The following is a 14,128-nucleotide window of genomic DNA, read 5'->3' as shown; positions in this document are numbered from 1 at the left end:
ACTTGGAGGCAATATTTGTTTTACACATTTTTTAACATTGATTGGTTACCCATGATCTATGAAGATTTCGACAAAGGGTGCATTTTAATTAATTTCTTCAGCCTAAACAAACAGACAAAAAGAACGAGGGAAGCTCATCAGATGTCGTTATTTGGAAATACCCCTGATGGTTATAGTTTAATAATAAAAAAAGTATCCCTGAGTGAAAGCATTTTGGATTTCAGATTGCGTGGATAATACGATTATTGTTGTCATCCATGTTTTCTGGTATACCTCTACACTTGTGTATTTGTTGTCATTCAATTGATGCTCAGTTAATGAATTTAATACAGGTATAATTAGTGGTAGCACCACTCAGATTACCTGATAAAGGTTCCCATTTGGCATTTCTTGTGTCTGAGGTAATTATTCACTCTAAATCCAGCTTTGAAGTGAGGTGAAATGTGCGTTATGTAATATGCACGTGGCAGCCCAGCAAGAGATGAATGATCAGTTGATTTACTTGTTTGTATCTACAGATCATTCCTAGCCATCAAAGGATCAACAAAAAATATGCTGATTGATTAATATCACTGTTATCTTGCACAGTGGATATGTCAAAAGTGAGTGTTTACATGTGTAGGTTTACTAAAGCAAAGGGAATACACTTATATCATGGCGTAAAGTGATGATGTAAAAACAACATACTTTGGTCAAAGGGTTAACCGGTAATACATTGATTGATTGCTCATTGTTATCTAACTCAATGGATTGTTTTAAGAACCATATACATATAACTTTAGTAGGTTGTAATCATGATATTTGCATTTTGTTTTCCTTCATTTGCTATAGCATGGAGCAAAATCATTCTTGTTCCTCTACATCTTGGTTGGGAAGTTCTTCGATGCGCGATAGATGTTGTTTTCACAAGTTTTTTCCTTTGTAAGCTTGTATATGTTACATTCAATGTGTAAAATGTGATTCACTCAGGCAATTTATAAAAAGTCTAAATATTTCAGTCATTTTACAAATTGACTGAAAAATCTGTCCATATATTCAACAGATTGACTAAAAATGATTAAGACAGTCAAAAGGGCTTACAAACATCACAATAGATTAATTATGCTCAGATTAGAAGCCAAATAATATAAATATGTACTTTTAATCTTAACATTTTCAGTCGCTTAGTATATTAAACATAAACATGTTTGGACTTCATCATCATAATGGACATAATTTTCAGTCAATTTGTAAAATATCTGAATAATTAGGTGTTTGATAAGTTTCCTAAGTGAAAATTGTGCACATTTTGACTATAAAAATAAAAACATGATAAAATAAGCAATGCACAGGTGAAATATTTACTTTGTGTTGCCAGTCAAAATAGTGTAAACGAAAATCGCACAATTACCAAGCAAGTGACTTATCCAAACCATCACCATTACCGATGCTACCCACAAAGATACCTACATTTCCGTATTATTTCCAAAACTGTATTTCATTTTGTTGATTAATGTGACTATACGCCCTTATACTATCATTAAAAGTGACAAATGCACTTATGAATGGCGCAGCACAGGTCACGAACTCATCTAGATTTCTGCTATATCATCCGGGTACTCACATGAAAAAAAACAATAACAAAGGCAACAACCAGTCCTGGGGAATTGCTTTAGATCAGTGCCCCTTTAATATAAACAACCATCAACTCCAGAGAATAACCTGTCTCAGTTATCTTTCAAAACAGTTTCTATTGGGCGTAAAAGGAAAAATAGTGTTTAATACTTGCCTTGTATTTCCACAAATTTGCAGTTAATAAATTACTGGTTAGTGTGTTGGAAATGGGTCTTTAACGAGACTGTGTTTTCAATCAATATTTATAGGACACATTCCCATTCTGTTTACTATGTCAGATTATCCACAAAACATGAACCTTCTGATGCTTTTGAAGGGGCATGGCTGACCCAGTCATCTAAGGTGCCCCATTCACTGCAGAGTTGCATCCCTTGGGCACGCCAGAAACCTATGATCATGGGTTCAAGTCCCAGTTAAGCCTGATCATGTTTCTAGGTTTGTCAGCACCATACCCGTGCTAATGGGTTTCACTAAGCGGTAAAGGTCCTAGATCTGCATCACTTCGGGCTTTCCTCCCACATCAGTCTGTAATGCTTGGTATCACTGGAATACTGTTAAAAGCGGCGTTAAAACCAACTTACTCACCCACTAATGCTTTATTCTCTTTGATGATAATGATAGCATATCTTTAGTGGTAATTTTCTCCGCATCTATACATTAGCAGTTTCACTTAACATTCCTCCTCCTCCTCCACCTCCTCCACTGGGGCCCCTGTCATGAAGTTATTGCATGTAGGACAGATTATTTCATGTTTGTATGAATGTAATTGCCTTAGTGTCAAGCAAGTCTAATTGCTTCTTGCTTCCTTGGAACCAAAAATACCCTGATCCTACTCCCACGAAGCACTTGCTGAGTACTCTCATAAAAGTGATTGGGTTATATGCAAATAAACAAACATAAAAGAGCATGTATTTTGGTAGTATTCTGCCTCAGTGTCTTACTACTTTGGTATAAACAGGTAGAAATGAGAACCCACTCCTCACATGCATGTGGCACTGCCAGGCTGGCTAAAATGTGTTTAGACTTCTTGTTTTTCAGCTGATTTTGGCAATGCTACAGCTATGCGCTGGGCGCCCTTCATGAAGATCTGTCGATCATGATGGAGGTGGCAAGTGAAAGGTGGTTGCTTCAGGTTCATGGAGTCCTGCTTCAGCACCCAGGACCAATTGGCTGAATTGATGGCAAAGTTTCGATTTCGGTGATTCAAACTTTGTGTTTGTTCCAACTTGTTACGGGTTAAGATGACTTCCAAACAATGGTTCTCTTTGGTCTATGATGCAACTGCCATATGGGTACTGGAGAGGTGATGCAGTGCTAATCGTGATGTGGATATCAGCTTATCTCCTGAGTACCGTCTCGGGGTATGTTTATTGAAGGTCTGTTGTGTGTGGTAACCCTCACTGTGTTAAAGTCAGGTATTTTCTTGGTGTCTTGATTCTTACAACTGAAGGAAGTGGGTGAAGATATGATGTAGATTTCTTCTTCACCCAATACTGATTTCAGTAACATCAGTGGGCACTGGTGGCAAGTGGTTTGAGGTGCCACAATTCGCAGTGTATCTCTCGCAGAAATTTATGATCGAGGATTTGAATCTCTGATTTGTGCTGATTTATATTTCGTCTGTCTCACCAGAGCGGTAAACATCCCACCCATCCAATAACTCACTCATTAAAATCTTAACTGTATAACAAAGATGTTTTTGTTAGCTTTTGCTGGCTCATCTTGACAATGTTACTTTGTGACCTTGACCTTCCCTTGACCTTTCAGTTAATTGATATAGCACTTGGGTAGCACAGTGGTTATGTTAGTGGAAATGGTTTTAACCTATATAGCAGAAGTCAAGCAATATCAATATTTCCAAGAGCAGGCACTCTACATTGTACCCATGTTTAGACTCAAACCTAGTTTTACACTTGATGAGCTTTTCCTTTAACCATTTTGCTACTCAGATTTATTGTTAGTGTTTTCTGCTGTGAGAGAAAAAACAACTAAATCAAAGGGGTTCTGATAAAGAGTGAACAAACCTATGTAATGTTCAACCAGTCAGTTTGCAAAACACACTTTCATTTATTTTACAATATCCAGTGAATCCTGTTGGTTTAGAAATGTTGCTTTTTTTTCAGCATATGTTTAGTGGTAGTGTGATAGCGGTCACGGTGATGTCTTTGATTTGGGAAAGAGTGAGTGAGTGAGTTGGGTTTAACGCCACTGTTAACAGTATTCCAGTTATATCACGGCGTGTCAGATTAATGTGAAAGGAAAGCCCGAAGTGATGCAGTTCTTAGACGCTTACCACTTCGGTGAAACCCATGAGCATGGGAATGGTGCTGACAAACCTAGAAACATAATCAGGGCATAGGTTTCTGGTGTGCCCAAGGGACGCAACTCTGCACAGCGAGGTTGGGGAAAGAACAAAGCTCATTGTAAGCGTTTATTATGAACACCCCCTTTACACAGCTGTATTGTTTGGAAAATTGTGTTCGGTACAACCAGAAAATATGGTCTTCGTTACTCCTTATTTGTTCATGTGGAAATCTGTTTTTCCAGGACAAATTCAGTCCAGAGAAACGTGCAGTCCAGATTAATAGAGTTCACTGTGAGAATCCTGAAAAATTTATTATATAAATATTAATTTTTGTTTGTTCATGATATTAGTATTTTACTTAAAGAAATCCAAGAACAGGTTAGCATGTGGTAAGAATATTAATTACTTTTGGAGAAAGTTTAGAAAGGAAACAGGTCCTTTTGATTTATATGTGCATTTTATTTTCATGATGTTAATATTCATGAAATAAAAAATGTTCTGCAGAGTACCGTTTTTACCATCTGATGCTACTACAGTAGTCTTGAGACGATTCTTATTGCAGTGAACAAGTAAACATTCACCTATATCCCTGCTATACATCCTCTCTTGTTATTATCATATTTCCATTAATCAGCCCAAGAGAACCTGAATGCTTTAAGGGCAGTGCTGTAGGCAAGTTGTTAACAAGGTTTTTATAACCGACAAATAGATTCTATTTAGGTTATCCAGTGGTCAATCATTTTGGGAGCTGATACCTGGATACCTGAGGCCAATTTATTTTTTTCTGATTATTTTCGGGAAATAAATTATTATTTTTATAATCCCATGTTCTTCTGGTCCTTCCACATATTGCTTTGGACACCAAAAACATATTTGGTTATCATATTTAGTGTATTTCCAAATATCCATCGGTAATTATTTTGACATATTTATGTCACATGTCAAGGCCACTTTACAGGTCGTATACATATTGTTGGAGACAAAGCCATTGTCAGTGTCACCATGCCCTCCTGTGGAGGCTGAGGATGCACTGGTGTCCAAGTTGTCTCAGAAACCACAATTTGCTCTGCAGAATTGTGTCCCTTGGGCATTCCAGAAACCTATGAACATGGGTTTGAATTCCAAATTCCTCTGGTTATTTGTCTTGGTTTGCCAGCACCATATTAAGTGCTAAACATCTAAGGATGGCATCACATGATTTCCTCCCACATCAAGATGAGTGATTGAGTAGGGCTTAATGCCACTTTTAACAGTATTCCAGATATATCACAACATCTCAGCTTATGTGGGAGAAAAGCCCGAAGTGATGCAGGTCTGAGAGGTTTACCACTTTGGTGAAACCCACAAGCACATCCAGATGACATGCTGTGATATAACTGAAATACACAACTCACTCACTGATTGAGGACCAAAAGGTGTTTCATCATGCCGATGTCACAGCAATGACGAGATCATGTTCTGTGTGGTATCATCCTGATGCATGAATGATGCTTGTGTAGCGGCCATAAAATTTCTGAGACCCGTGATGGGATTCGAACCACGAACCTTGTGATCTGAGGTCGGACGCCTTGTCCACATGACTGACCAAAGAGGTTAACTGACAAGTTAAGGATGTCATCTGTGGGATGACTCCACGCCCTGCTACATACTCCCCCGTCAACAGAAGGCACGTCCCGGGCCGCATAGTAGGGTACTGAGGCTTTTTTTGCTCAAATTTAATATGAACGTGCTCAGCCCCACGTTGGGCGCCAATGTAAAGGTCATAACATTTCCGAGTCCCGTGAAGGGATTTGAACCACGGAACTTCTGATCTGAGGTCGGACGCCTTGTCCACATGACCAAAGAGGTTAACCCCGTCAGCAGGCTGACAAGGTAAGGATGTCATCTGTGGGATGACTCCACGCCCTGCTACACTTGTATTGACAGTGGCCTGCTTGTGTTTCCCCTAGGTCGGATTACGTGTGTAGGCTTCACTTGTAGATTTCTGGTTTCTACTTATAATATTGCTGACTTGCCAGAAAACCTAATTGTACTTGGCTATAATGTAGCTGAAATATTGTCAACTCAGCAGAAAAATAGCTCGCTGTGGAGAAAGTGATGTACCATATTCATGAGATTCTTGTAGGCTGAAATATTGGCAACTCGAGCTATGTTTTATGGATTAAATATCAGTAAAAAACATCACTCTGTAAATTACACAAATTATAAAATATAGGCAACTCTTTTTGAAACTCACTTGTAGGCCACTGCAATAATAGCTGAAATATTGGCAACTCAGCAGAAAACTTCACCTGTAGGCCACAATACAACAGATAATATGTTGGCAACACAGCCAAAAACCTCACTTTTAGACCATAGTATTGCAGCTAAACAAGTTGGCAAGTCTTCAAAAAAACTTTAACCTTTAGACCAAAGTAATAAATCTGAAATTTTGTCGATTCAGCAGAAAACGTCACTTTATACCGTTAAAGTGATTAATATGGCTGAAGTAATCAGCAATTATCTCACGAAACAGACATGATTCACACAACAAAGGTATGATGAACTTGATCCTGTTTCAACAGCACCATGTGCAGGATGGTGATTGAGCAGCATTGCACAAATCAGGTGAGCTAAATATCAGTTGTCCCTTAGTAATTTAAAAGCATGGCAGACATGATCCTGTCAATAATCATACCATTGATTAATCCCAAATAGCTCTAAACTTGGGCTCTGGAATGTCGTGGTCAACACATGGATAGTGATGTTTACGTGGAAACTTATTACAAGACTCGCTGTTAATTGCTTCAAGAGTGGGGCACATGGCTATCACCTTGACCTATAAGCCTACAGAGTTAACATGGCATAGATGGTCGCAGTATCCTAAATAGATATTTAATTATATAGAAAATATTTACAAAAGATAATAAGGAAGGAGTGATGAAGCATGGACCATCTTGCTGAGAACCTTGACTCCCCATGTCACAGTGATCCTAGTCTAGGGATCCAAGAAAAATCCGTCATGTGATTTCCAGCGTGGCAAGAAAGCTGCAGTACTTCAACACAAAGTTAGAGAAGCTCTAAATAACTGCCAGCCTAAACAAACACAACTTGTATATACATTATTTCTCCATGAGGCAACGTGTTAGGGACAGTTTTGAAGATCTGGCTCCTTTCTCTCAGTATACTAACCACAGCACAACTCTGGGCGACCCAATCGCGCGTTTGACAAGGTCTTTTTCATTTTCAGCAACAATAGACAGAAAAAGAAATCTTACTTTTCTTCAGTTAAAAACAGCATCTTACAGCATGCTCGCTTCCTGTCTGTGTCATTTGAATGGATATGTTTTGAATGTATTTGGTGTAAAAACAAACTATGGTTGTTAGGAAAGCTGTTTATTTTGGCAGTGGGTTTCCTGTTCTGTGACTAAAGATGAGAATGGAACGAACTAGCATATATGTTCTCGAGTCTGTTTGTAATTTGTGAGCCAAATACAACATATTCAACATGATTTATTGTAATGTCAAATCTAACATATTCTGGATATGAATTGCTTTTTTGAGTTTTTCTGTATGTAAAAAGATGGAACACACTCTATCATGGTGGCCACATTGATTGTATTCTAAACAGAGCACTTAGGTCTAAGATAATAATGATGTGGTTCTATTTTATCCAACCAACCAATTTAAGGCGCCAACTCAAATTTTGTTTTTAGTGGTACTTGATGTTCATAACAAAACACAAGGCACACATGACACTATACTGAACAAAAAAAGTTAGGTATAATGATTTTTTTTTTAGATATACTACTCAAAATATGTTAAGGACCACACGATTCTTCATATTACTACAGTTGATTCGTCATGAAATAACAGATTGACTATGGTAATATGAAAAAAACAGGTGATTCTTAATTTATTTTGAGTAGTATATTATGAAATTGTGTGCTCAGTCATCACCACAAAAAAGTATTTTTGTTCAGTTTATATACAAAACACTGCTAACTTTGCAGGCATTCTCCAAATATTTTCTCCTTTTTTTCAGCCTATCCTATTTTTAACTCAAGTGTAATGGAAACATTTTTGTTGGACCTTAAGGGGTCTTACCATATTTCCTCTTGTTTGAACGCCGCTCTTATTAACGTCAGTTTTCTTTGGAACTGGCTGACATTTGAGACTGTTATTATTCAAATCTGGTTGTTTTAGCCAAATTGCGAAACATGAAACATTGGGGCATTTTTAGAATATTTCCGCTCATATTATCCTTATTTTGAGGAACTATGTTTTTCTGTGATACAGCTGGTTGTTGTATGGTTGTCAATGTAAACATGAGGTCACACATACCAAATGAAATTCTGTGTAGATCTATATAAATACTTCAAGGTACCAAATTGTGCTTTTTATGATAAATGAGAGTTCATTGGGGTTCTTGTTTCTCCAGGTGGCCCTGTTGTCGAAGGTGCCACTGTTAGTGCATTCGTGCATCCCTTGGTAACAACCAATATCACCACCAATACATTTATCTGTCTGTCACCACCAATACAGCCATCTGTCTGTCACCACCAATACAGCCATCTGTCTGTCACCACCAATACAGTGATCTGTCTGTCACCACCAATACAGCCATCTGTCTGTCACCACCAATACAGCGATCTGTCTGTCACCACCAATACAGCCATCTGTCTGTAACCACCAATACAGCGATCTGTCTGTCACCACCAATACAGCGATCTATCTGTCACCACCAATACAGCTATCTGTCTGTCACCAACAATACAAACACCAAATCAATCAAATTCAAATCACTGTAATTAAGACATAACATTTGTAGTCACAAGTCAATGAGTGGTGGGAGGCTTGGTTGTTGAAGTGTTTTGGCCCATGATCATGCTGAAACCCAGGTTCCCTTACCCACACAACCCAAGAGGCGACTAACACGATCGGTAGGTCATACTTGCTGACCCATGAAGATCAGGGTTAGAACTGGTCTTCAGCAGCCATGCTTGTCATTAGAGGTGACTAATGGGATCGCAGGTCAGACTTGCTGACTTGGTTGATGCATGTCATCGTATCCCAATTGTGTAGAGTGATGCTCATGATGTCAATCACTGGATTGTTGCTTCCGATTGATTGCTGGCTCCCTTCATATAGCTGCTAAATGCAGTGTTAAACAACAAACAAACAAACACTTGATTAGCCATGGCAACAATAGTGCACACTATTAGCATGTCAAAGTAGACACAATTTATAGGTAACTACTTCTTTAATACTGTAAAGGCAATGCTTTGGTATAGATCTTTATACCGTTGTCAAGGAAGACTATTAGCATGTGTTGTGTGGAATTAGAGCTACATAAGTGATCTTATCTTTATTATCACAAAGTTGAATCTGTGAACAAAAACTACAAGCTGGACTCGTTAACAAGACAGCGTTCCCTCATTTTCTAACATTAACTTCACCACAGCATTAAGATTAAGGATATGACTCGATGTGTCTATTTTGAGAATGGGAATTCTTCTAATGAGTCCGACTATTTTGTGTTGGGGGTGGACATCAGTTGGTGCCAGATCTTCCCAATCAGCATGCTCCTCAGTGATAGCCTTCTGTGAGTGACACAGGCACTGATTGGCTAATTGACCAGTGAGAAACATCTCTGAGTGCAATTCAATTTACAGTTTAGATAAACATTCCCCTATAACATGACTAGACACACGTAAGATGGTCTTACCTTACCTGATTCTTCCAAGTCCTGTGAGTTCTATTCGCCTTCGGTGTTATCTCTTGCCTTTGTGTGGCAAGGTGGGGTAGTTTAGGGGTTAAAACGTTTGCTCGTCATTCCGAAGACCGGGGTTTGATTCCCAACATGGGCACAATGTGTGAAGCTCCTCTCTGGTGTCCCCTGCTGTGATATTGCTGGAATATTGCTAAAAGCGGCATAAAACCCTACTCACTCACTCTTGCATTTGTTTGTGAGTGAGTGAATATAGCAGCAAATATTTTCGCCGCTGCCATTTTTGCAGCTATCCTTGCCATAACAGTGATAACCCAAAACTGCCAATTTGGTTACTAAATAATTTATCTAGGTATCATTTGTCTGTTATGTTTAGGCCCTGAATTAAATCTGTAGGGTGAAAGTTAATGTTTCTTTGCAAAATAGTAGCACACATGGTACATACAGTAGGTCATCAGAGACGTATCACATGCCTGGTTCATACAGGGAGTCAATAGAGATTTACCACATGCCTGATACATACAGTGGGTCATCAGAGATGTACCACATGCCTGATACATACAGTGGGTCATCAGAGATGTACCACATGCCTGATACATACAGGGGGTCATCAGAGACTTATCACATGCCTGATACATACAGTGGGTCATCAGAGACTTATCACATGCCTGATACATACAGTGGGTCATCAGAGATGTACCACATGCCTGATACATACAGGGGGTCATCAGAGACTTATCACATGCCTGATACATACAGTGGGTCATCAGAGACTTATCACATGCCTGATACATACAGGGGGTCATCTGAGACTTATCACATGCCTGATACATACAGTGGGTCATCAGAGACTTACCACATAACTAATCCATAAAGGGGGTAATCAGAGACATATCACATGCCTGATACATACAGTGGGTCATCAGAGACTTACCACATAACTAATACATAAAGGGGGTCATCAGAGACGTATCACATGCCTGATACATACAAGGGGTCATCAGGGACATATCACATGCCTGATACATACAGTGGGTCATCAGAGACTTATCACATGAGACTTATCTCATGCCTGATACATACAGTGGGTCATCAGAGACATATCACATGCCTGATACATACAGGGGGTCATCAGAGACTTATCACATGCCTGATACATACAGTGGGTCATCAGAGACTTATCACATGCTTGGTACAGACGTTTAACTACTTAGAAGAAGTACAGCTTCTAGAACCCAACAAACTTGGACATATCTCAAGGCACATATGTACAATCTTATTTCTGTTTAGAATTTCCTTCAGGTAAACAGCTAGTTAGCGATAAACTTTGATAGCAAGTCCAAGGTCTCCATGATTTGCAGATGACTTGTTATTTAAAAAACAGTACCCTTATCAGGGAAGTCTCACCTTTATCAGGATGGAGGAAGATTATCAAGTTGTTTCAGTAATCATAATTCTGTATTCATTGTTGGAATAAATGTCGGAATCGAAATCTTTCCTGAATTTCTTCTTTGATATCGGCAGCTCATATGTCTCAAAAATCATTTTCTCTCATGATATGTAAGCAGATATATAAAGATCTACTACATTGTGCACTAATAGTTTGCACTGAATTTCAGTAGGTTTTGGTGGTAAGAAGATGGGGCTTCTGCAACATTAATATTGATATGGCAAGAGAAGTAACCTTTGTGGCTTCTGTGTTGAAAAAGGTTCCTAGCAGCCCATGCTTGTCGTAAGAGGTGACCAAATGGTTTGGGTTATTGCCCTATGAAAAGAGATCACTTTCATTTATTATTCCTGTGTCATGGAAGATCCAGTTTTGACTGGTAAGACTCAATGTGACTTGGTTGATTGCATATCATCGTATTCCACTTGCATAGGATATATTCCTCATATTATCCATCACTAGTTTGTTTACAGCATAATGTCTTATAGCTGGATTATTGCTGAGTGTGGCATTACACATCTCACAAGAAGAAGAAAAATCTTCTGATGAATGAGACTATTCCAGTTGTCAGATGTGACAAACTAAACCAGTTGTCAGATGTGACCAACTAAACCTGTTGTCAGATGTGACAAACTAAACCAGTTGTCAGATATGACTCTCTAAACCAGCTATCTGTGACTAACCAAAGCTGTTGACAGATATGACTAACTAAACCAGTTGTCAGGTGTGACTCACTAAAGCAGTTGTCAGATGTGACAAACTGAACCAGTTGTCAGATATGGCTCACTAAACAAGCTATCTGTGACTAACTAAACCTGTTGTCAGATATGACCAACCTAACCAGTTGTCAGATGTGACCAACTGAGCCAGTTGTCAGATGTGACCAACTAAACCCATTGTCAGATGCGACCAACTTAACCTGTTGTCAGATGTGACCAACTAAACCAGCTACCTGTGACTAACTAAACCAGTTGTCAGATGTGACCAACTAAACCAGTTGTTAGATGTGACTAACTAAACCTGTTGTCAGATATGAGCTTGACTGGTACTCCCTGAACTAGTGTCAAGTGGACTGTGACTGAGGTGGTTGAGGTAGGATCTTGTTCAAAAAGATGTTCTGTTTTCTTCTCCCAGTGGCAACAGAGCAGGCTCCTGAGTTAGCCATGAGACCAAACTTCCTGTGTGCGTTCGGACTGATGACAGAGCAAGCTGGCAAAATAGGACTGTCACAGAATACATCGGTCGTATCCATGTACGAACACTACCAGGTGAGTGCAGATGTACTGTCACTGAATACATTGGTTGTATCCATGTAGGAACACTACCAGATGAGTGCAGGGCCCACTTGCACAAAGCGATCTTAGCGCTACGACTATTGTAAGCCTATGTTAAAGTATGGGAGTTAAGATCATCTTAGCGCTAAGATCGCTTTGTGCAAGTGGGCCCAGGTGTACTTTGTCACAGAATACATCGGTTGTATCCATGTAGGAACACTACCAGATGAGTGCAGGTGTACTTTGTCACAGAATACTATTGATCCGTTTCTTTGGAAAAATAAATATATTGTCTGATAGAAAAATAAATCTTGTTTTGGATCATTATAAACTGCTGATGATTTTTGCAGATTAGTATACCGTCAGTGTACGACTAGTTTCATGATATGAAACACGAGTGGAAGGCGCAGTGTGCCTGCACAAGCATATGCCCAGACAAAGTGTTTGTTGCTTCAAGGAAATCTCATCTCATTATGCACCTAGATTATATCATGTGTCCCATTCAATTCCTATAATAGAACAACCTGTGTTGGGAGATCTGTGCCTAACAAGCTCCCCAAACACTTTCAACAAGTGCCCACTACTGGGACCCGGGCTTTACAATATTATCGTTCTCCCTGCATTGAAAATGTCATGTATTTATTTGGGTGAATGTAATCCTGCATGCCCTGCTTCACTATGTAGGGAGCAGTGTGGAGTTTACAATGAAAGGCGACCTAAGGCAGGTGGGATATAAATGACCAATATTTATGACTTGACCTTTCTTTGTGAGTATGATGGTTGGAACGGCAAGTGTTTAGCCAGAGAACAAAACCGAAGCGTGATGATGTGAGGGAACCTGTTGATGGGGCTGCCATCATCACTACTGTCAGCTTCCTCTATACAAACATGGGGAAATAGATATCATACACCTTGATGGATGGAGGGAGGAGAGGGGATGGGGGAGACTTCATTGTCGATAGATATACACGTTTGTTTGAAGAAGGGGGCATAGATACTGATATTAGACTTCTTGGATGATTGCATGTCTACAGACTTTGAACATATGCTGTGTGGAAGTAGAGATATTAAACATTCACCAATGATATCAAGCTTCTTAGCAGAGATAAGATATTGAACTTTCACCATTGATATCAAGCTTCTTAGCAGAGATGAGATATTGAACATTCACCATTGATATCAAGCTTCTTAGCAACGATAAGATATTGAACATTCACCATTGATATCAAGCTTCTTAGCAGAGGTAAGATATTGAACTTTCACCATTGATATCAAGCTTCTAAGCAGAGATGAGATATTGAACATTCACCATTGATATCATGCTTCTTGGCAGAGATGCACTATTGAACATTCTGAATTGACATAATGCTTCTTTAAGAAGATATTGACATTTACTACTGATATAAAGCTTCTTGAAGAAAGAGGAAATATTAAACATTCTGAATTGATATTATGCTTCTCAAAGGAAGGAGATATTGAACATTCACCATTGACATCATGCTTCTTGGCAGAGATGAGATATTGAACATTCACCATTGATATTATGCTTCTTGGCAGAGATGAGATATTGAACATTCACCATTTATATCATGCTTCTTGGCAGAAATTAGATATTGAACATTCACCATTGATATTATGCTTCTTGGCAGAGATGAGATATTGAACATTCACCATTGATATCATGCTTCTTGAAGATAGAAGAGATATTGAACATTCTGAATTGATATTATGCTTCTCAAAGGGAGGATACATTGAACATTCACCATTGATATCATGCT

At 38.9% G+C, this 14,128-nt stretch overlaps 1 protein-coding gene across 1 annotated transcript in view; it reads left to right on the top strand.

The window, feature by feature from the left end:
* Window positions 1-14,128, top strand: part of LOC139469053 (ragulator complex protein LAMTOR3-B-like) — a 70,283-nt gene that overhangs the window by 28,385 nt on the left and 27,770 nt on the right. Inside the window, exon 4 of the mRNA XM_071251181.1 lies at window positions 12,211-12,344. Coding sequence (XP_071107282.1) covers window positions 12,211-12,344 — 134 coding nt within the window. The remainder of the gene's footprint in view (window positions 1-12,210; window positions 12,345-14,128) is intronic.

Source organism: Haliotis cracherodii, unplaced genomic scaffold (genome assembly GCF_022045235.1).
Source record: "Haliotis cracherodii isolate W230 unplaced genomic scaffold, xgHalCrac1.p SCAF_2, whole genome shotgun sequence".
Taxonomy (NCBI): domain Eukaryota; kingdom Metazoa; phylum Mollusca; class Gastropoda; order Lepetellida; family Haliotidae; genus Haliotis; species Haliotis cracherodii.
This window is presented reverse-complemented; position numbering and strand designations above follow the sequence as displayed.